This window comes from Mus musculus, chromosome 6 (genome assembly GCF_000001635.26).
Source record: "Mus musculus strain C57BL/6J chromosome 6, GRCm38.p6 C57BL/6J".
In the NCBI taxonomy this organism is placed as follows: Eukaryota; Metazoa; Chordata; class Mammalia; order Rodentia; family Muridae; genus Mus; species Mus musculus.
This window is the reverse complement of record NC_000072.6, coordinates 85283918-85305191: the sequence shown is the minus strand read 5'-3', so window position 1 is coordinate 85305191 and position 21274 is coordinate 85283918. Positions and strand designations below refer to the sequence as shown.

At 47.5% G+C, this 21274-nt stretch overlaps 1 protein-coding gene across 3 annotated transcripts in view; it reads left to right on the top strand.

The window, feature by feature from the left end:
• The window catches only part of Sfxn5 (sideroflexin 5), a 120434-nt gene that overhangs the window by 28291 nt on the left and 70869 nt on the right, over positions 1-21274 (top strand). For all 3 annotated transcript variants that reach the window (XM_006506816.4, XM_030255684.1, NM_178639.4), the window contains exons 3-6: positions 5575-5652; positions 15404-15430; positions 15961-16015; positions 18117-18142. In XM_006506816.4, the coding sequence (XP_006506879.1) occupies positions 5575-5652; positions 15404-15430; positions 15961-16015; positions 18117-18142 (186 nt within the window). The remainder of the gene's footprint in view (positions 1-5574; positions 5653-15403; positions 15431-15960; positions 16016-18116; positions 18143-21274) is intronic.

Below are 21274 nucleotides of genomic sequence, written 5' to 3'. Positions count from 1 at the left end.
TCTCGTGACTAAGGCAACTCTTACAAGGAAAGCGTTTAATTGGGGCTGGCCCACAGTTTCAGGGGGTTAGTCCATTATCATCATGGTAGGAGGAGCATAGTGACATGCAGGCAGGCGTTGATGTTGGGACAATAGCTGAGAGCTTTATATCCTAATCTACAGGCCAAGAGAGAGAGACACTGGGTCTGATGTGGGCTCTTGAAACCTCAAAGCCAGGAAAGCTAAAGCTCCTAATGTTTACAAAGAGTTCACCAATCTGACAATAAGCATGCAAATATACAAGTCTCATTCATTCAAACTAACCCACTATTCTAAAAATATAACCCACTGATTACAGTCTGTGCTGGTTTGATCCTGACAGGTGTTCAGTCAGCTACTGGAGTGTGGTCAACTTACAGAGACTTCACCCCTACCTTAAAGAAAATGGACTCTCCCCTTACCAGAAGCCATCAGCTATCAATAACTCCTCTGCTAGGGGTTGGAACTCATCAGTTCACGAGCCCCCTCCACGTTGGAATGTTAACTGGCTTGATCTTGAACAGGGCTTGTGCAAGCAATTGGGACTGCTGTGAGCTCACGAGTGCAGCGGCCTGTCATGTCAAGGAGATGTTATGTTGTCCCCTCCCTCCTGCCTCTTCTTCAGTGATTGTCCCTGAGCCTCGGGGCTGGGGTTGATATAGATGTCCCAGTAATGGCTGAGCATATTCTGTGCCCTTACATCAGTAGTGAGTTTTCGAGTTACCACTGATGCAGAAAGAAACTTCTCTGATGAAGTCTGAGAGCTGCACTAATCTACATGTAGATTTAGGAATTTAGAAAATGCCCCGATACTGTGTCTATTTGACAAAATAATAGCAGTTCCATCCAGGAAGCCTATAATCTCCCCAGCCATCTGATCTTAGCCAAGTGTACAGTACCTGACATGGGTTTTCTTCTGTAGGGTGGGTCTTCAGTCTAACCAGAAAGCAGGTGGTTGCCCCCATAACATCCATACTATCTCTGCACCCACAGACAAATCTTGCCATATAAGGTTGCTATTATAGTTCACAGCTATCTTAGTCAGGGTTTCTATTCCTGCACAAACATCATGACCAAGAAGCAAGTTGGGGAGGAAAGGGTTTATTCGGCTTACACTTCCATGTTGCTGTTCATCACCAAAGGAAGTCAGGACTGGAACTCAAGCAGGCCAGGAAGCAGGAGCTGATGCAGAGGCCATGGAGGGATGTTACTTACTGGCTTGCTTCCCCTGGCTTGCTCAGACTGCTCTCTTATAGAACCAAGACTACCAGCTCAGGGATGGGCCCTCCCACCCTTGATCACTCATTGAGAAAATGCCTTACAGCCAGATCTCATGGAGGCATTGCCTCAAGGGAGGCTCCTTTCTCTGTGATAGCTCCAGCCTGTGTCAAGCTGACACACAAAGCCAGCCAGGACAACAACCAAGTAAAAGTGTTGATGACTTTCTCTCCCAGCTGCCGTGCATCATCACCTTCTGGTCCTAGGAGAGCGAGCCAGTAGGGAGAAGCTTTGTGATCAGTGTGAACTTGCTTTCTCCCTGTCCTGGGACCTGTGTGGCTTCTTCAGAATACTGTCTCACTTACCATCAAGTTCTGGTGGCCAACCAAGAGCAACAACAGTGTTCTGAGGTTTTTTATTTTATCTTATTTTTTATTTTTTGGGTGATGGTTTCTGGGACACCTCTTGCTTATGTTTTGATACAGAGTCTCATGTAGCACAGGATGGCTTCAAACTCACTATGTAGCTGAGCTTAGCCTTGGATTCCCAATTCTCATGCTTTCACCTCTGGAGTAATAGGATTACAGATGTGCACCACCTACCCAGCTCCCACTTCCCTTTTTATATCCTTATTTCCTGTGACTCTCCACCTCTGACCCAGCTCCCCCAACCTCCCAGCCTGTACTTTTGCTTCCTACTCGGCTCTGCTCAGGGCTTTCCAGCAGGTCCAGAGGGGCGAGATGCTGCCCTCGCCAATAGTCTGCTGCTAGAGCAGGCCTCCCAGTGCATGTGTCAGCAGAGGGCCTCCAGAGACCACACCCCTGTGGAATATAGAGAGAGAGGATCATAGTACCTCTTTGAGGCATGATGGCTGTAGACAGGTGGGCTGGTGATGGGGACTTGGGAAGCAGCATGGTTGGCCAGTCTGCTCCTAGCCTGGGGCTTCAGGCAGGGGCCACAGGCTAGCAGCCTCCCCAGAGCCAGCTGGGCCCCTCAGAGGTTTTACATTCAGGGGCTGGTTGCCTGTTTGTTCCTGGTTGAAAAGACTTCCTGCCAAGCTCACCCAGCACTGACCACCAGCACTTCCCCCCTCCTCAAGGGCCGTCTGCCAAGCACCATAATACAGTGGCTGGAGAGGAGGCCATAGCAGGGAGACATTTCTTCTGAGCTCCAAGCCTCCCTGAAGAGCCCCCCAGAGCAGCCAGTTCCTGTGGCCTCTCCACCCAGGTGGCTGGGGACTTGTCCACCCCACAGAACCTCTGAGCAAGACTTAGGTCAACTGTGGCATAGAGGCCCAGAGTTAAACCATTCCTTCCAGCTCTCTCCGCGCTGGGCCCTCAGGCCTGTCTGCAGGAACTTTGGCTCTCCTTCCTCCTCACACTCTTTGCCAAGCTCAGGGCTTTATTGGAACTGATTCTTTTGGCTTGAGGCTGCCTTTGATGACTGTGTCAAATGAGATGGAACCTGGCCAGGTTGTTATAGGAACTCAGGAGACTCCCTGGGGTGGGAGAAATAATGAGAATCCAGGGCCTTTTACTGCATTTCACTAGAAAGTAGAGCATGCATTGTCCAGGTCTTTAGAGGCTCAGGCAGCAGGAGGAGGCTCAGCCACTCAGCCTTGGGGGACCTGGGCACCCCTAGGAGTTTTGTGATCAGTGTGTACTTGCTTTCTCCCTGTCCTGGGACCTGTGTGGCTTCTTCAGAATACTGTCTCACTTACCATCAAGTTCTGGTGGCCAACCAAGAGCAACAACAGTGTTCTGAGGTGCTTGTGGTCCAGGGTACCTGGCAAAGGTTTAACGAAACTTAGTTCAAGTGTTAAATCCTGAACTTACTCCTGTGCAGCCTAAGTGAATTGAAACAACTTGGTCCAGTTTGACTGAGACACAGGCCAGTTCTGTGCACCTGCTGTCCTAGCACTTGGAAAGTTGAGGCAGGATTGTCCACAAGTTAGAGGCCAGCTACATGGTGAAATCTAGGGTAGCCTGGGCTACAAAGTGAAGCCCTACACTCCAAAACAAACAAACAAACACAAAGGAAAGAAAAATATTCAAAGTCTAAAAGAAAAGTCAAGCTTTGGCTGTGTGGTGTACGGTGTCTGGGAATGAGTTTTTATGTTTTCCTGGTTCTTTTGTGAGCTGCCATGTGGGTGATGGGAATTGAACCCGGGTCCTCAGGAAGACGCAGTCAGTGCTGTTAATCACTGGGCCATCTTTCCAGACTCCTTCCCTGTTTCTTTTGATGTCTTCATTTCCCCCTTTCTTTTTCTTCTTTCGGCCTCAAACTTGAGATCCTCCTGCTTCAGCTCCCCGGGCGCTCTGATCTCAAGCGTGGGCCACCGCACTCAGTTTCTTTGTTGTTTTAAAATTTTTTATGTGTGTGGGAGTTTGTGCGTGTGAGTGCAGTGCCCATGGAGGCCAGAAGAGATCCTTAGATCCCCTGGGATTGGAATCACAGGCATTTGTGAGACCTCTGACATAGCTGCTGGGAACCAAACTTGGGGGTCCTCTGCAAAGCAGTAGCCATAATAAATATTTTCCTTTATAAGAGCTGTCTTGGTCACGGTGTTTCTTCACAACAATGAAACCCTAACTCAGCCACAGAGACTTGGATATGGAATGGATATGGAAACCTTCTAGAAGACTCTGGAAATTTGGATAAGGGGGCGACTATCTTTAGAAGGTCCATTATGTCATTGAAAGTCATCTGTGTTGTAAGGTAGTCATTTGTAAGGTAGTTGTAAGGTAGTCACTAGGTAGTTTTCTAGATTCCATCCCTCCCCCGCACCTCATCCCATGCCTCCCTCATCAACCTGTATAGCATGGGCTGCACTTGAACTTCCTGTGTAACCAAGGCTGTGTAACTCAGATCTTCTGGTGTTCCTGCCTCCACCCCTGCAGGGCTAGGATTACAGACATACACCACCCTCCTTTCAGTTTACTCTTTAAACTGCTATATAGTCTCCTTCCTTCCTTCCTTCCTTCCTTCCTTCCTTCCTTCCTTCCTTCCTTCCTTCCTTCCTTCCTTCCTTCCTTCTTTCCTTTTCTTCTTTCCTCTCTCTGTTTGGTTTCTTGTGTAGCCCAGACTGCCTTCAGACTTATTACGTCATCAAAGTTGGTTTGAACTCCTGATCCTTCTGGTTCCACCTCACAAGTGCTGGTATTAGGTGTACGCTACCACCTAGGAAGTAAATTATTTTTCTTTCTCTCAGTCCTGTCCCTCCCCTGCCCTCCTCCAGGGGTCTGTGCAGCCCTCCCTGGTTGGAACTCACTATGCAGACCAGTCTAGCTACAAACTCACAGAGATCTGCCTGCCTCCTCCTCCTGAGTGCTGGGATTTTAAATATGTGCCATGGCACCTGGCTTGTTGGCTTCTGTTTTGAGACAGAGTCTTAGTGTTTAGTGTACAGTGGCTTGAAACATAATCTGTGGCCCCAACTGGGCTGGAATTCAGGGTTCCTCTGCCTCTGTCTCTAATGCTGATTTTAGATTGGTATTGCAGGCAGACACCACCACTCCTGGCAAATGATGTGTGGTGTTTTATTGAGCATGTATAGTCCTGTTTTCTTATTTATACTTCCATTAGTTATCTGTAGTCTTGTCCATGTTTGAGAGCTGTTGCAAACATCTTTATTTAAGTCTCTTGGTGAATGAAGGCTGCCTTCTCTACCCACTGTTCTTTGTTCATAATGAAATTCAACCCTCTTTCCCTCCTCCCTCTCTGTCAGGTGTTGTAGTCATAAGTCCTTGAGTAGGTAAATCAGTTGGTATTTTTTTTTTAAAAATATTTACTGTGGTGTGTGTGTGTGTGTGTGTGTGTGTGTGTGTGTGTGTGTAGGCCAGAGGTCAACCTCAGATGTGATTCCCAAGGTGCTGACCTTTTTGTTTTGAAAGAGGGTCTCTCTCTGGCCTGGAACTCACCAAGCAGGTTATGCTGTCTACCCAGCAAGCTCCAGGAGTCCCTGTTGCAACCCCTCTAGCTCTGGGATTCCAAGTATGCACTACTTCACTTTTGTGTTTTGGTGCCTTCTAGGGATTTGAACCCATGTCCTTGTGCTTGCATGCAAGTACTTTACTGACTAAACCGCCTACTGAATTTTAGTTCAGTTTCTGGTTGGGCTGGCTTGATCTGTTGTATCATACCATTGCTGTTGAGCCGGGTCCCCGTGGAAGGACATTTAGGTAGGAGCCTTCCTACTGTCTCATGTGTATTCTGAGGGCTGTGGCCATGCAACATGAACACTGTTACTCTGGCTGATGCTGAGGTAGTGTCATGAAGGAAGAACTTTCAGGAGTACTGGTCTGATGCCACACAGTGTCTCTTTTCTTTCCTCCACAGAAACGTCTCAGAGAGGCTGTGCAACTGCTGGAGGATTACAAGCATGGCACCCTGCGCCCAGGAGTTACAAATGAACAGGTACCTCTGCCAGGGGTGGGCAGAGGCAGGGGGAGATGATCCCAGAATCTTGTGGCTATTATACCACAGTTTTTCTTTTTGTTCAAAAACTTTATTTCAAAACTTTATTTCATATTTTTCAAAGAGATGTTTACACATAGTTCAAAAAAGGCCCTTATAGTACTACTACTACTACTAATAATAATAATGTGTTGTCCATCCTCAGGCCTATTCCTGGCCACCAGAAGAAGCTCCTTTCAATGGACTCTCAGCTGTAACTCTGTATTTACATGTGTAAATCTGTACTCGTTTCTCAGCTATCTGGCTCTGTAGGTAATGGGATTCTCTTATCCTTCACTTCTGTAAAGAATATCTTCCTTCTGGTCCACCCCCCTCCTCAAATATTTAATCGTGGTTTTGAGATCTGCATTTCAGTTGCCTTGTTGTTCCAGTTATTAAACAGTCACTGACCAGTCAAGTTGGTTGCATCATGGCTGTTTTTTGTTTTTAACTTTATGTTTTGTCTGGAGTTAAGCATCGCCTATGTTTTTCACTAATGCGCTTTCTTCCACTCTTCCTCTTGCTGCATCTCCTGCACTCTGTATTTCAGTGCCTCCTTTTACTTTGGAGCCCCTGCCTTCCATTGCCAGTTTCTCTTTGTCCCTGCTCCTTCTTTCCTTCTGTCTTCTGTAGTTTGGGTGAAATCCTTTTCATAGTTCCCTGAGAGGGGTGAATAAGAAGAATGTTTACATGTTTGGAGTGCTCTGTTATTGCTGTTTTTTGAGACAGGGTCTCACCATGCAGCCTTGGCAGAAACTCACCATGTAGACAAGGCTAGCCTCAAATACAGAGACCCACCTTAAAGGCAATGCTACCACTCAAACTTAGACAAGGCTAGCCTCAAATACAGAGACCCACCTTAAAGGCAATGCTACCACTCAAACTTAGACAAGGCTAGCCTTAAATACAGAGACCCACCATGTAGACAAGGCTAGCCTCAAATACAGAGACCCACCTTAAAGGCAATGCTACCACTCAAATGTATCCGACTACTGGGCGAGAACATCCTAGATCAACAAATATCTTTCTTCTCATAGTTTTGAAGACTACCACTTATTTTCTCCTGACCTATATAGTATGGCTTTTGGAAAATCTGATGCCTTTAATTTCTGGTATTTTTGAAGGTTGTCTACGTTCTTTCTCTGGGGTTATTTATGGTCCTCTATCCCTTCTTCTCCTCTGTATCCTCTCCACTCTTTGTCTTCTCTCCTCCTCTTCCTTCCTTCCTTCCTTTTTTTTTTTTTCAGTTGTTGTTGTTGAGAGGGTCTTATGTAGCCCAAGATGGCTCTCCATCTTGCTGTATAGACAAAGATGACCTTGGACTCTTTTTTTTTTTTTAAAGATTTATTTATTATATATAAGTACATTGTAGCTGTCTTCAGACACACCAGAATTGGGCATCAGATCTCATTACAGATGGTTGTGAGCCACCATGTGGTTGCTGGGAATTGAACTTAGGACCTCTGGAAGAGCAGTCAGTGCTCTTAACTGCTGAGCCATCTCTCCAGCCTGACCTTAAACTCTTGATATTGTTGATTTCAAATTCTCTCCATTTCAAAAGTGCTTAGAGCTTGGATTATAGGCTCCTCCCTCCTTTTTCTTTTACTTTTTCTTTTTTAGACAACATCTCAATCTTTAGCCCAGCCTAGCTGCATGGTGGTCGTTGTGCCTCAGCTTCTTGCATACTGGGATTACAGGCATGTGTATGCCCAGCCTATCCAAAGTCTTTTAAACATCATCATGGTGACTTCCTTAAATCTGAAACTTCTTAGCAGTCCTGGCAAACATTTTTATATGTTATTGTTGTTTTTTTGTTTTTTTGTTTTTTTTTGCTATTGAGACAGGGTCTTACTATGGAGCTGGCTAGCCTTGAACTCAAGGTAATCCTCCTGCCTCTGGGATTGGAAGAGTGAGCCATCATATTCAGCTATACTGTTTTTTTTTTTTTAAGGTTCTGCAACTCCTAAACTTAAGATATTAGATGTATTCTGTGTGATTATGTGTCCATTGTATGCACTTGTTAGTGTGTGTGTGTGTGTGTGTGTGTGTGTGCAGGTACATATATGTGTGCAGTAGTAGTGTGTGGAAGACAGATGGTGTCTTTCCTCAACTGCTCACCACATTTATTTTTTGAGAAAGGGCCTCTCGCTGAAGCTGTGGTATGGTGGTTGGCCGTTACTAGTCTCTGTCCCTCACATCACTGGGGTCGCAGGTGTACACTGTCACATCTGGCTTTTTTACACAGGTGTTGGAGATCCAATTTCAGGTGTTGACTGTTGCATGGCAGGACTTGCTCTAGAGTGGCATTTCCTGAGTCCCACATGGTAGACATTGTAAATTGACATTCCGGTTCCCTCCTTCTCTCTCTAAGTGCCGGGGACTGAACCAAGGTCTGTTGTGTGCAGATATACTGAAGTTTATCTGCCTCTCTCAGGTTTCCTTGTCTCTCCTCCTTTCCATCACTCCAGGACAGGGCAAGGATGAGGCTGCGTGGGTGTCTTTCCTCATAGGACACCCCGCCCACCAACAGACAAAACAGTGAAGAAAAATAATAGTGTGGGAGAGCAAGGGAAGCCAAAACTTGCCCAGACTCAGGGCAGCTAGAGAACTAACTTACTTTCTTTCTTTCTTCCTTCCTTCCTTCCTTCCTTCCTTCCTTCCTTCCTTTCTTTCTTTCTTTCTTTCTTTCTTTCTTTCTTTCTTTCTTTCTTTCTTTCTTCCTTCCTTCCTTCTTCCTTTCTTCCTTTCTTCCTTCCTTTCTTTCTTTCTTTCTTTCTTTCTTTCTTTCTTTCTTTCTTTCTTTCTTTCTTTCTTCCCTTCCCTTCCCTTCCCTTCCCTTCCCTTCCTTCCCTTCCTTCCCTTCCTTCCCTTCCTTCCCTTCCTTCCCTTCCTTCCCTTCCTTCCCTTCCTTCCCTTCCTTCCCTTCCTTCCCTTCCTTCCCTTCCTTCCTTTCTTCCCTTCCTTCTTTTCTCTCTCTCTCTCTCTCTCTCTCTCTCTCTCTCTCTCTCTCTCTCTCTCTCCTCTCTCTCTCTTCCTTCCTCCTTTCTCTCTCCCCCCTCTTTCTTTCCTCCTCCTCCTTCTTTGGTGTTTTAAGACAGGGTCTTTCTGTGTAGTCATGGCTGTCCTAGAATGTGTTATGTAGCCCAGGCCAGCCCTGGACTCATAAACCTCACCCTTCTTCTGTGACTTGAGGGTTGAGATTAAGGGTGTGTGCCACAGACCTAGCCTAGAAGGTTTTGTAACTTGAGGTTGGTGGATGAGAAGCCTGATAATGAGAAGGGGTGGGGTGGGGGTGATAGGCGAGGGAGAGAAAGGAGTGGGCAAGTTGTCAGTGGGACTGGGGCAGACAAAGATGCTGAAGACATGGTGCTGAAAGTCCAGAGAGGAAGCACCTCAGGGCAAATGTGCTAGAGTCTAGCATGCTAAAGTGACCTCAGTACCTTGGCCCCGTGCCCATGCAGGGCCCCAAGGGAGTGATGAGACAGGAAGCCCAGGCAACCAAGCAGGTCTTGTCTGTCTTGAAGTATTTGCCCTGCAGCCCTGGGCAGAGAGTCAGGCTGTAGTCTCACTCCCTAGTGGTGATATTTCTGTTCAGCCTTGGGTCTGCAGGATGGACCTTGAACCTCCAGCCCTCTGTAGCCTGAAGGAGTCCACACACCTTCCAGTGCCTTTGTACCCGTCAAAGGAAGTCCACTTTCTGACTCTAGCCTGCTACCTGCCCCACCACCACTGAGCTGGGCCTCTTGGGACCTCCCAGAGTTTGAGGATAGAGGCCACATTATTCTCTTCGCTCCCTCAGAGATCTGAGAGTTGCTGTCCTGCTTTTCAGCTTTGATTGCTGTCCCCAAAGCCCCTACAGGCCTCCTGGGAGTGGGGGAAGGGCTTGGAGCTTGGCATTTAGCTGTTTCCTGTGCTGCTGAGTTCTGGCTGGCAGTGGCAGAGCCTGGTGGGTCCATCTGGTGGCTAGGTGGCATAGTACTCTAGGTGTGAGCCTGTCACTCTGGTCCCCTGGAGCAGCGTCTCCCCCTCTGCCGAGCCTGAGGAATTGGACTATGTGTGGTGGCTGTCACAGTGCCGCCCTTCCTTGGGCCGCAGTCATCAATGTCACATATGCTTGGCCTTCACAGACAGTGGATAGAGAGGACAGAGATGGCATATTGGCTTTACCACAGCTGTGTGAAATTCAGGAGCTCCCCAGGTCCTAACTCAGGGCTGGCCCTGCTCACGCATCATGTCTGGGGCATCTGAAGAGGCCCACAGACTCTTGGACCTTGAGTGCACAGTAGTTTTGGTCTCTGCACCGGTGCTCTGTCCACTCTATGGTCCTTTGGCAGGTGTGCGGACCAAAACCCAGAAGCTGGTGCTGATCACTGCAGCCGTCGCTGATATCACAAGCCACCTGGATATCCTGTGTGTGCCCTTAGTTATCTAAGCCATCCGAGGTCGTGTGTCCTGTGGCCTTGCTTGCTCTTCTGTTCATGGATAGATGATAGCTTCTCCACAGAGGGTTGCCTTCTTAAATGGCTGCCACACCAATGAATGGCGTGTGGCCTGCAGGAGCTCTACAGTCTAGCATCTCTCTCATCTTGGACGGTCAGTCTCCACCCTCAGCAGCTATAGTCTGCTTCGATAGCCTTGGAAAACACCTTCCAGAATCTTCCAAGTTTCTGCTTTCCCAGATATGTGACTTTTTGTCTACCTTCGGGGTCTCATCATCTCCTCTCCCTTCTGGAAGGAATGCTTTTGTTTGGAGAAAGCTGCTGGACCTCAAGTCTCATGTGTTCCAGGCTGGCTTCCAAATCACTATGAAGCTGAGGATGACTTTGAACTCTTGACCCTCCTGCCTCCACCTCCAGAGTGCTGGGATTATAGGCCTGGCTTCTGTGATGCTGACGTGCAACCCAGGATTTCAGACCTGCTAAAACAGCGATCTACCAACTGAACTACCTAATTGCTTTGCATTGAGGTATCGTTAGTACTTAATACAAAGTAGGTGCTTAATAAACATTTGTTCACTAAGTGAATTCTTTTATAATAGGCTTGAAAGCAAATATCCCTATCTTCATACTACAAAAGAGATATTGGAGGCTCAGAAAGACTAAGTGAAGAATCTCCCTTCTCCTAGTGAACTAATGGGGGATTTGAAATCAAACCTGGGCTCCTCTGCGGGGCCTGACCTCTACCTAGAGAGAAGTTTCTTGCATAATGAAGCCACAGCTGCTGACACAGTACCACAGAAGCAGGCAGGACATCCCTCTTCTTTCCTGTGTCTGTAGAATTGGGGGCTCCCTGCACCCCACATAGGCTTGTATAGGTACATGGTACCTGGAGTTACCATGGCAACACAATTAATGGTGCGCTATAACGCAATAGGCTCAACTGATCAATTAGGAAGTTTTTTGTTTGTTGAATGGAGGCGTCCTTCCCGTACAGAAGGGTCCCCTTCAGGCTCTGTTTAATTACCTTCTGGAGGTTGTTTTAAATAGGCTCTGTCTTTGCTGCCTTAGGAGGTTTAAAGAAGCAGCTTGCTAGGAGACAGAGGGGAAGTGAGTGAGCCAGACTGGGGGTGGGGCTGTTGTTCTCCCTCGGGGTGCTGGGGTGTGTCCTGCCTCCTAGCCCCACGTGGGACCCCAGCCTGCCCCTCCCTTAGTCTCCGTGGAGGCAGGTTCAGCTGAGACAATGGCCACCTCTTAAATCAGTGAAATCTGTGTGTTCTAGCAGTTACCCAGATGGCTTCCCCACACTGCCCTTTGTCCCCATTCTCCAAGTGAGCCAAACAGAGTCTCAGCTCTCAGATCCATTACTAAAGCCAGTCATTCCCACCGGGTCAGGGCTGCACAGCTCCGTGTTCAGCCAGAAGTGCCCTGGATGTTGGGCTGAGGACAAAGAAGGTCAGCTCTCAACCTGGGGCTGCAGCTCAGAGTGGAGGTGCCTCTGTGTGCTTCTGTGAGGATGCCAGGGATCCTGGCCTGCACTCTCCATATGGTGGCTAGCCACTGTGGCTCAGCTGGCCTTCCATGCATGGTTGTAGGTCCCAGGGTGACTCTCGGTGACCTGCTTGCACAAGTGGCTTGTGGAACTTGAACTTTTTCACTGTGGGCAGTACTTGCTGCCTTTTCTGAACCCAACAGTTAACTCGTTGGTCCAGCAGGTCACGGGGCAACGCTCAGCCAGACACTGGAACCTCAGTGCCTCGAACCTCTTCCTTTCTGAGTTGGGCCTGGTCTGGTAGACTTGGCAGGAAGGGAGCATGGGCTCCACCTCCTTATTGTTATTTGAGACAGGATTTCTTGTAGCCCAGGATAGCCTCAAATTCACTGTGTAGCTGGGAGTGGCTTGAACATATGATCTTTTCTCCTCTAGCTCCTGAGTTTAGGATGATGTAAGCATGTGCCGCCATGCTCTACTCTGGTTAATTTTTTTGAGGCAGTTTCTCTCCCTGCAGCCCAGGCCGGGCTGGCACTTGCTGTACGGCGTAGGTTGTCCTGGGATTCATGCTTCTCCTGTCTCAGCCTCCGAAGGCTGGGGCTACAGGTGTGCTTTAACATAAAGGGAAAAAAAAGTAAGAGTCAAAGGTGCGTGGGAATTTAACCAGGACAAGGAAAGATGGTGGCTGCCCCAGGGCCAAAGGGCCAGCCCCTGTGTAACGGTCACATGGCTTCCAGTAGAGATAAAGTACCCGATGAGAAGGGGAGAAATGTGTGTTTGGCTGGCTCTGCTCTCCCTTGGTGGTGTCCTGTTAGCATCAGCAAGGCTGTGGTGCAGCCCCCGCCTGATCCTGACACAGGAAGAAACAGAAGGTACAAGGGTAGGGAATGGCTGTGCAGGTCACTTGTCGCCTGCCACAGGAGCTCAGTCACACAGACCCTTGCGCTCAGCCACCACCAGTTGCTGCCCTCTAGCTATGGGGATCTTGCTGGGACATTTCATCCTCCACACACCAAGGGGCTAATGGAGGACCTGGATGCTGTGCATTCATCCTGTTACAAACCAAAACACAAAAACAAAAACTCTTTTTTTTTTTTCTTTTTGAGACAGGTTCTCATTATTCACTATGATGCCCTAGCTGTCCTAGAACTCATTATGAACAGGCTGGCCACAAACACACAGAGATCCACCTGCCTCTACCTCCTGAGTGCTGGGATTAAAGGTGTGTGCCACTAAGCCCAGCTCATCAAACGTTTTAAGTACGCAGTGTGGTTGCCTTTATTATATTAATCAACCAGTAGATTAAACTATAGTGGTGGTTCTCCACCTGTGGATGGATACCCCTTTGGGGATCAGATGACCCTTTTACAGGGGGCACATGTCAGATATTTCCATTATAATTCAAAACAGTAATTCAAAATTATATTATTGAAGTAGCAATGAAATGATTTTATGGTTGGGGCTCACCACAACACGAGAAACTGTATTTAAGGGTTGTAGCTTAAGGAAGGTTGAGAACCACTGATCTACAGTGTGTGTCCAGGGTCTTGAGCATGCTGCGAAAGTGTTGTTGCTCTTTACAGCCAGCCCTGCCTTACACGTGCGTGTGTGTGCACACACACACACAATTATTTTTGAAATGGCAATATGTGAACAAGAAACAGTATTCTAGAAGCATAAAAATAGCAAAGTTTTTGGGAGAAGGCTCATTCAGTGAAGTGCTTGCCACGCAATCTGAGTTCGATCCCTGGCAGCCGTGTGCAAGCCGGGCATAGAGGGTGGCATGCATCTCGGTTCCCTGCGTTGGGGATGGAGAGATAAGAGCGTCCTTCCATCCCACTGGACAGCCAGTCTAGCTGAGTATGACTCAGGTAAGTCACTAAGGTATGAAGTGTTTGCACACACTGAGATTGACCCCTGGCCTCCTGTGAGCAGAAGCGTTGTTTGGGGACATAGCTCAGTTGGAATGTAACTTCTATGCAGGAAGCACTGCATAAAAAAAAATGTGATTGGCATTCAGGAGGGGGAGCCGAGAGGGTCAGGATTACAAGGCCGTCCTCGGCTCTGTGGAGAGTTTGAGAGCAGCCTGGGATACTTAAGACTCTGTCTTGCAAAGCAAAACAAAGCTTGGGGTAGGGATAGTGACTCGCAGTTAACAGTACCCCCGGCTCCTACAGAGGATCAGAGTTTGATTCTCAGCACTTATTACTGGGAAGCGCACAGTGGCTTATAACAGCAGTACCAAGGGAGCTGGCGCCCTCTTCTGGCCACTGTAGAGACCTGCACACATGTGCACAACACAAAACCCCCTGCAAATGTATACGTAGTATACCCATAAATAAAAATAAAGAAAATCTTTTTTTTTTAAGAAGGAAGGTTGAAAGAAAAAGATTAAGAAAAAAGGAAGAAATGGGAAAAGGGAGAAAGGCAGGCAATTTGGTAGCCAGCTTCCCTTCCAGGAAGTGGTAGAGCTCGTCTGTCCCCTCCCCTTTTTCTTGCAGCACCCTGTGTCTCTCTCTGAAGATACTGCAAGGATTTCAAAATTCTCTTTAGTTCCTGATTTGTCCTGCTCCCTCCAAATTCTTCCAGCCTCTGTGTGTACCCAGGCTCACTGAGAAAGAATCTTTTCCATTTAGATATTTCAAATATCAGTGTTTTAAAATAAGGTCTCAAGTATCCGAGGCTGGTGTCAAACTCCTGATCCTCCTGAGTTGCTGGGATCATAGGCCACTGCTTTCTACAGTGTTGATGTTCACTAGTCATGTGTTCTTTATTTGAAAAGTGTATGTTGGGCTGGAGAGATGGCTCAGAGGTTAAGAGCACTGACTGCTCTTCTAGCAGTCTTGAGTTCAATTCCCAGCAATCACATGGTGGCTCACAACCATCTGTAATGGGATCTGATGCACTCTTCTGGTATGTGTCCGAAGACAGCTAGAGTGTACTCATATAAATAAAAATAAATAAATCTTCAAAAATAAAGCTTGTGTTATCAAAGTGCCCACCTCTGCCTCCAGGCCTTGGGAGGTAGGGACAGGAAAATCAGGAGTTTGAGGAACATGGTATAGTACAGAAGATACTGTCTCAGAAGATACTGTCTCAGAAGATACTGTCTCAGAAGATACTGTCTCAGAAGATACTGTCTCAAAGTTCCCTTGGTTAGAGAACATGCCACCCACCAGGTACAATGATTACACATATAAAAATGTCATAATGAAGATGTGTCGGTTAAAAATTTGAATTTAGCAAAAAGAAGGGAAACAAAAAAGTGGGCTAGCGCTTCAGCCTTATTGGTGGGATGCTTGTCTAACATGCTTGCAACCCTGGTTCCATCCCACGATCCTGTGAGCTGAGCATGGTGGAACACATTAAACCGAGTACGCTGGAGGTGAGGCTCCAGGTGGGTCAAGAGGCCAGGGTCATTGCCAGCTACATATTGAGTTTGGAGCCAGCTTGGGCTACAGGATATCCTGTCTCAAGAATAAATTAATTGGGGGTTGGAGAGGTGGTTCAGTGGTTAGAGCACTGGCTGCCCTCCCAGAGGACTTGATTCATTTCTCAGCTGCCACATGGGGCAGCTCACATCTGCCTATTAACTCCAGCTCCAGGGGATCTGACGTCTTCTTCTGACCTCCTCAGGCACGCACATGTGTGGCATTTACTCACACATAACATGCTTCTATATTAATAAGTAAAAATAAATCTTAAAAAAAACCCTAAAATTAAAAGAAAGCATGGCTCATAGAGCTTAAACTACAATAGCTTTTAATTCTTCTCTCTCTTTCAGCTCTGGAGTGCACAGAAAATCAAACAGGTAATTTAGTTCTGGGTTCTTTCCTTCTTCTCTGTGCTTTCCTGGGCGATTCCTCTCCCTGTCCCAGGGGCTGGCAGAAGCCCTCGTCCTATGGCTACTGGGTATCTACCTTCTCCCCACCCCTTCATTCCACCTAGCACCCCAGGGCCTTTACATGCAAAAGCTGGGGTTCTGGCCTGACTGGCCTCACCCTGGAAACTTTGGAAATTCCAGGAAAGGACTGGGTTCTGTCCACAAGGTCTGGTTCTGTGCCTGTTATGTGGCAAGCAAGGGTAAGAAGATTTCAGAATGAGCACAGTCTTGGGTCCCATGGGGTTCGGAAGCTGTGAGGAGGAGGAAGGGGAGGAGGAGGGAGAAGAGGAGGAGGAAGAGGAGGAGGAGGAGGAGGAGGAGGCGGCCAATCATGGCCAAATGTTCAGAGGCATCACAGAGCCCCCAGAGGGTCTTGTCTTGTTGGGGCTGCTGTCCTTGCCCTTATCCCATATCCTTAATACTTCTGCTTGTCCTCTCACTCTCCTTCCTACAACCAGGCTATCCTACACCCGGACACCAACGAGAAGATCTTCATGCCTTTCAGAATGTCAGGTGAGCTCCCAAGACCCTTCTGGTGCTGCCCAGCTAGAGGTGCTGGCTGTGACAGAGCTAGGGGTGGCCATGCTTCAGACATGATATGAGTTTTCCTGGGAAGACATGAGAAAACATGTGCTCACCCCAGAAAGGGCGCTGATGGCATCCCAAAGGAACCGTCCACTCAAAGCTCCCAGTGAACCGTCAGGCTTATTCCCTAGTAAGGAGCACACCAACATAGGTGGCAACTCATGACAGCTGCATCCCTGGCACCCCCTCCAGCCTTGCCGGCAGGGCCACCTGAAAAGTCTCAGCGAGTGCCTCCTGCTTCTGTAGCCTTGGAGAGGGCCTTGGGTATCCTGTAACTTCCTGAGCAGCCTGAGCCTTGATTCAAATACCTCCATTACTATGAACCCCACTTCCTCCAGAAGTGAATATTTCAATTTGGAGGCAGTAGTCTCAGCCCAGCACCAGAGAAGGACATGACCTCTCACACATACAGCCACACTCTTGCCCACAGTGTTTACCTTAGCTCAACCCCGTTAGATCAGGCACACACCCATCTCTCCTTTTCACCTGTGGTTGGGGTAGAGCTGTGGCCTCTGCATTGGGTCTCGGCCTCCACCAGGTCACAAAACCCTCCCTAATAGCAGCCTTATGCCACTGGCTGAGGGGGTGGCCCTGGCTTCTATAAATCCTCTGTGACCCCTTGCAACACACTCTTTCTCCCTGTCCTAAGCCATTGCATCTAGACCTGGGCAGACATATGCAGTGTGTGTACAGATAAGGCAGGGCTCCTGTTCTGGGAAGCCCATGTGCACAGGGGTCGAGAGTCTCCACCCAGGAAGTCCCTATCTGGTAGCTCCTAGAGGGCTACTTTGTGTGTTTCACTCTTGGGGCGCAGAGTAATTTGTTCAGGCTGAGATGGGGGCCCTTTCCTTGTCTCTGAGAGGATATGGAGTTTTGCCCCAAGTCACTGCAGAGGGATATCTTCACACCAGGGGCTGCCGTCTCTCTCTAGCCATTTTTACCCACTGCGGTTCAGAATGATGGAAGGGCTACTGTTTGCTGCCTTGCTGGGAAAGGAGACCTCAGTCAGCTGAGAATGCCCTGCCTCAGAAAGCCGGACCTCCTGTAGACTCAGCCAAGACGCTGCTGTGTGATGCTGTTTTTGTGAACTGGGCACCGGCTGCCAGGAGCCCCGGCTTTGCCGTGTGGGCATAGGTAGCAAAGGCTCTGAACACAGAGGACCTAAAGTTGGAGCTGTTCACATCCCTGTCCTGGCACAGCAGATTCACACCCCAGCTTGCCTTCTTTTATATTTCTGGACCTTTCTGAAGCAGGCCTTCCTTTTAGCCCCCCTCCCCATTCCAACCCCCCAAACTTGGCCCTGTCCCCAGAGGGAGGCGCAGGAGAGCTGTGGCGCCAGCTCACAGAGCAGCGTTTGCTTAGGATATGAACCTGGGTTCTCCATACAACCCAGGTAAGGATGGCTCCTGGTGCCTGCCTATCAGCTGACTGTCCAGCTTAAGTCAGAGGCTAAGGCCCACTGATAGCACACAGGCCAGGACCTGGATGAACCTCACCCAGTGCTCTCCAAGGCTGGCCAGCGAGAACACTAGAGCTTATAAATTCTCTGTCACCTAATGTACATCCATCTCAGACGGACAGGGAATTCTGTCCCAGGAATGCCTGTGAGGTGGAAGGTTGTCTTTTTTGTTTGTTTGTTTGTTTTGGTTTTGGTTTTGTTTTTAAGGCTAAGAAAGGAAGACACTCAGGGTTCCTTGGGAGATAAAACCATAGAGATGGTGGGGTGTGACTGTTGTGCCTCAGATGAAATGGTTCAGAGGACCACTGTGGCCAACAGCGGGCCAGCCTCTGGATTCTGGAGGGAACTGGAGTTGTCTAGCAGTTGGGGTACAAAGAGGGTGGGGGAAACGGGGACAGTGAGTCGTCTCCTTTGGGGAGCGCTGAGTCAGGGGAGGACTGTGGTGTCTCTCTGTGATTGCCTTGGGCTTCTTCACCAGGACCACGGGCAGAACAAGCCCCAGGAGCTTCTGAGTATCTCATGAGACCCACAAGGTTCGTGGGACCTGACGTTTTCTCTCCCCGCCCACAGGTTACATTCCTTTCGGGACGCCAATTGTAAGTCTTACCTGCAAAGGGTTTTCTTTTCCAAAATGAAACTTCAAATGTCTAACAGCATCATTGTTCATAAACACTCGGCAGAGGACCTAGTTACTGTCCTGGGGCGCTGCTGGGAGAAAGGCTGTGTGAATCCTTGCTGACAAGGAGCTCTGCACCCAAGGAGTCTGACTTACCCCCAGGGCAGGGAAGCTCCTTAGACCCTCATACTAGAGACTGGGAGCTTTCCAAGGAAGCTGGAGACTTGGGAAGACAAGGGCACCTTGTGGAAATTGAAGTTGCAAATGAATTCCGACAGGGTTTCTGTGTTCTTTTTGTTTGGTTTTGGAGTCGGGCTTAGCCCTGCTCATGATTTCTTTCCTGTGTTAAGTATTCTGCGTTATGAATATGGATTGAGGCTGAAAAGCAGGGTTGAATGAGAAAATAGTAGCACAGTAGTAATACTCGCTGATGTCATTTATATCATGTTTAAAAATGTGCAAAGTGATAGTATATATAGTGTCCGGGTGTGTGCTCTGTGTATCTGTGCAAGCGGCCCTGGGGGTGAGTGACAAGCAGGACTCACTTTGGGTGGAGAAGGGGTGGAACCCTGCAGGAAATCGGTGCCTCAGTTCCTGCTGGCTCTTACACAGAAGGCAACATTCCCACAATCCTTTGAGGAAGTAAAAAGTACGAATGGAGTGCGTGTTGAGTTACCCTCCCGACTTCTGCGTGTGCTTGAAAGACTTCATCTTATGCATTTGCACTTTTAACTTTGAAAGTTGTTTGTTTCTCCTCATATTTCCTTCTTCAAATCCAACCCTTCCCACTCTGCTCGTGATGAAACTTAACGCCCTGTGCACGCAGCGTCTCTACTGTTGAGCCGCATCCAAAGTCCTTGGGGACTTGTGCTCTGTTTTGGTTTGATTTTTTTGAGACACGTTCTCTGTGTGGTCCTGATGCTCCTGCCCCAGCCTCGGAAGTGCAGAGATTGCAGGTGTATACCATTACACTTGGCTTAACATAAATGCATCTATTCTTGGGTTTTGAGATAATGTCTTATGTAGCCCAGGCTAATCTTGATATGTAGTTGAGGTCAGCTTTGAACCTGTGATTTTTCCTGCCTCCACCTCCTGAGTCCTGGGATTACAAATGTGCACCACTGTATTCGCCTTATATAACCCTGTGGATGGAATGCGGGGGCCCTGCAGGCCAGCACTCAACTCAGGCTGTATTCCCACACTCTTTGAGCTTGGCTTTCGATTTTTTTCTTTCTGGATTGTTAATTTATACTTTGTTGTTGTTCTTCCATGGTTTATATTAGAGCAATTGTTCTTGCTGGTTCTTAGCTGGTCCTTTGGAAGGGAACCCTCCTAATTCTGGTGGTGACCACACACACACAATTTTATAGCACAGATATGTTGCGTTCTCTGTATAAGTGTCATTGATATATCAAGATTCAAATATTAAACATGAGCCCCCACCCTGGGAAGGGGTTTAGCATACCGTTTGTTTGCCCTGGTCTTCGTTTGTTTTCAGCTATTATTACAGGTGCTCAGAGGCTCAGAAGCAGGACTCCCAGGGAAGTGAGGTTTTTAAGATTGTGTTCCCCTAACAATTGCTTCACAAAGGAAACTGAATAAGGTTGGGGACACAAAGGTGGAAAAGACAAACTGTGCCCTCGAGGACTTTTGTCAGATGGGATGGACTATGGTTCATCCCATTCTGAGCCTGGGTTCAGAATGTGCCTGACTGTGAACAGAGAGAGACCAAGAATTCCATCCACATTTTGGGACATTGTCTTTTTATTGAGATGGTTTGACTACATAGCCCAGGCTAGCCTCAAATTCCTAGTCTTCCTGTGTCAGCCTCCCAAGGGCTGAGATTATGGCCCTTTGTCACCAAGGCTGGCTCTTTCTCTAACCTTTACCTCTATACCGGCCACTTTTTTTTGGAGTTGATTTGAACCCTTATTTGTCTCAAATGCCCTGACTGTTTGGTTCTGTGTTTGGCTAATGCTCTTTTGAGTAGCATTTGGACCATCCACGGCCTGCATCTTTGCTTTGCAGGCAAAGTCTTTTTCCCCTTTCAGGCGTAAACAATGTATTTGGCTAAAATGTGTTTTCTTTTGTAAGTAAATTTTTTTCCATTTCTTTGGGAATCATTTGATATGTTTTTTTTTTTCTTATCTTTGGAGTTCAAAAATATCTCTAGGATTAAAGGGAAAAAGATGTATATTTTATACAAGAAATATATGAATATGTTCTTTGGGATTCAAAAATACTACCAAGAGTTTTTTTTTTTTTATAAAGAATATTTTAATGCTGGGCATGGTAGCACATGCCTGTAATCTCAGCATTTTGGAGATGGGGATGGGAAGATCAGAAGTTTAGGGCCAGCTGCAGCTATATAGAGTTCAAAGCCCTAAGATATGTGAGCCTTTGCCTAATAATTATTAAAATTTAAAAATAAAATATTTAAGCAGGGCGTGGTGGCGCATGCCTTTGATCCCAGCACTTGGGAGGCAGAGGCAGGTGGATTTCTGAGTTTGAGCCCAGCCTGATCGACAGAGTGAGTTCCAGGACAGCCAGGGCTACACAGAGAAACCCTGTTTTGAAAAAAACAACAAAAAAAATTTTTTTTACATAATTAGTACATGAACGTCTTCTTAGCTTTGAATTCAACCAACACAAACAGAAGCGCAGGTCCTTAGGGTACACTCCAGGTCAGCACAGTGAGATCACATCTCAAAAAGAAAATGAAATAGGAAGAAAAAGAAAAGAAAAAGGAAAGAAAAGAAAAGAAAAGAAAGGGAGAAAGAAAGAAAGGAAGGGAGAAAGGAAGGAAGGAAGGAAGGAAGAAAAAAGAAAAGAAAGAGAGAGAGAGAGAGGAAGGTAGGTAGGTAGGTAGGTTTCAGTTGGTAGAGTGCCCATCATAGTAGCTCAGGTGGGCCAGGTAGCTGAAGATGACTTTGAGCTTCTGATCTTCGTGCCTTTGACTCCAGAGCTCTGAAATAGAGGCATGCATTGCCACAGCCGGTTCATGTGTTTCTGGGGCTGCAATCAAGGTTTTGTGTATGCGAGCCAAATACTCTACTAACTGAACTACATTTCTGGCCTGTTATTCTTTAAGCAAGTATTTTTATTACTGGGT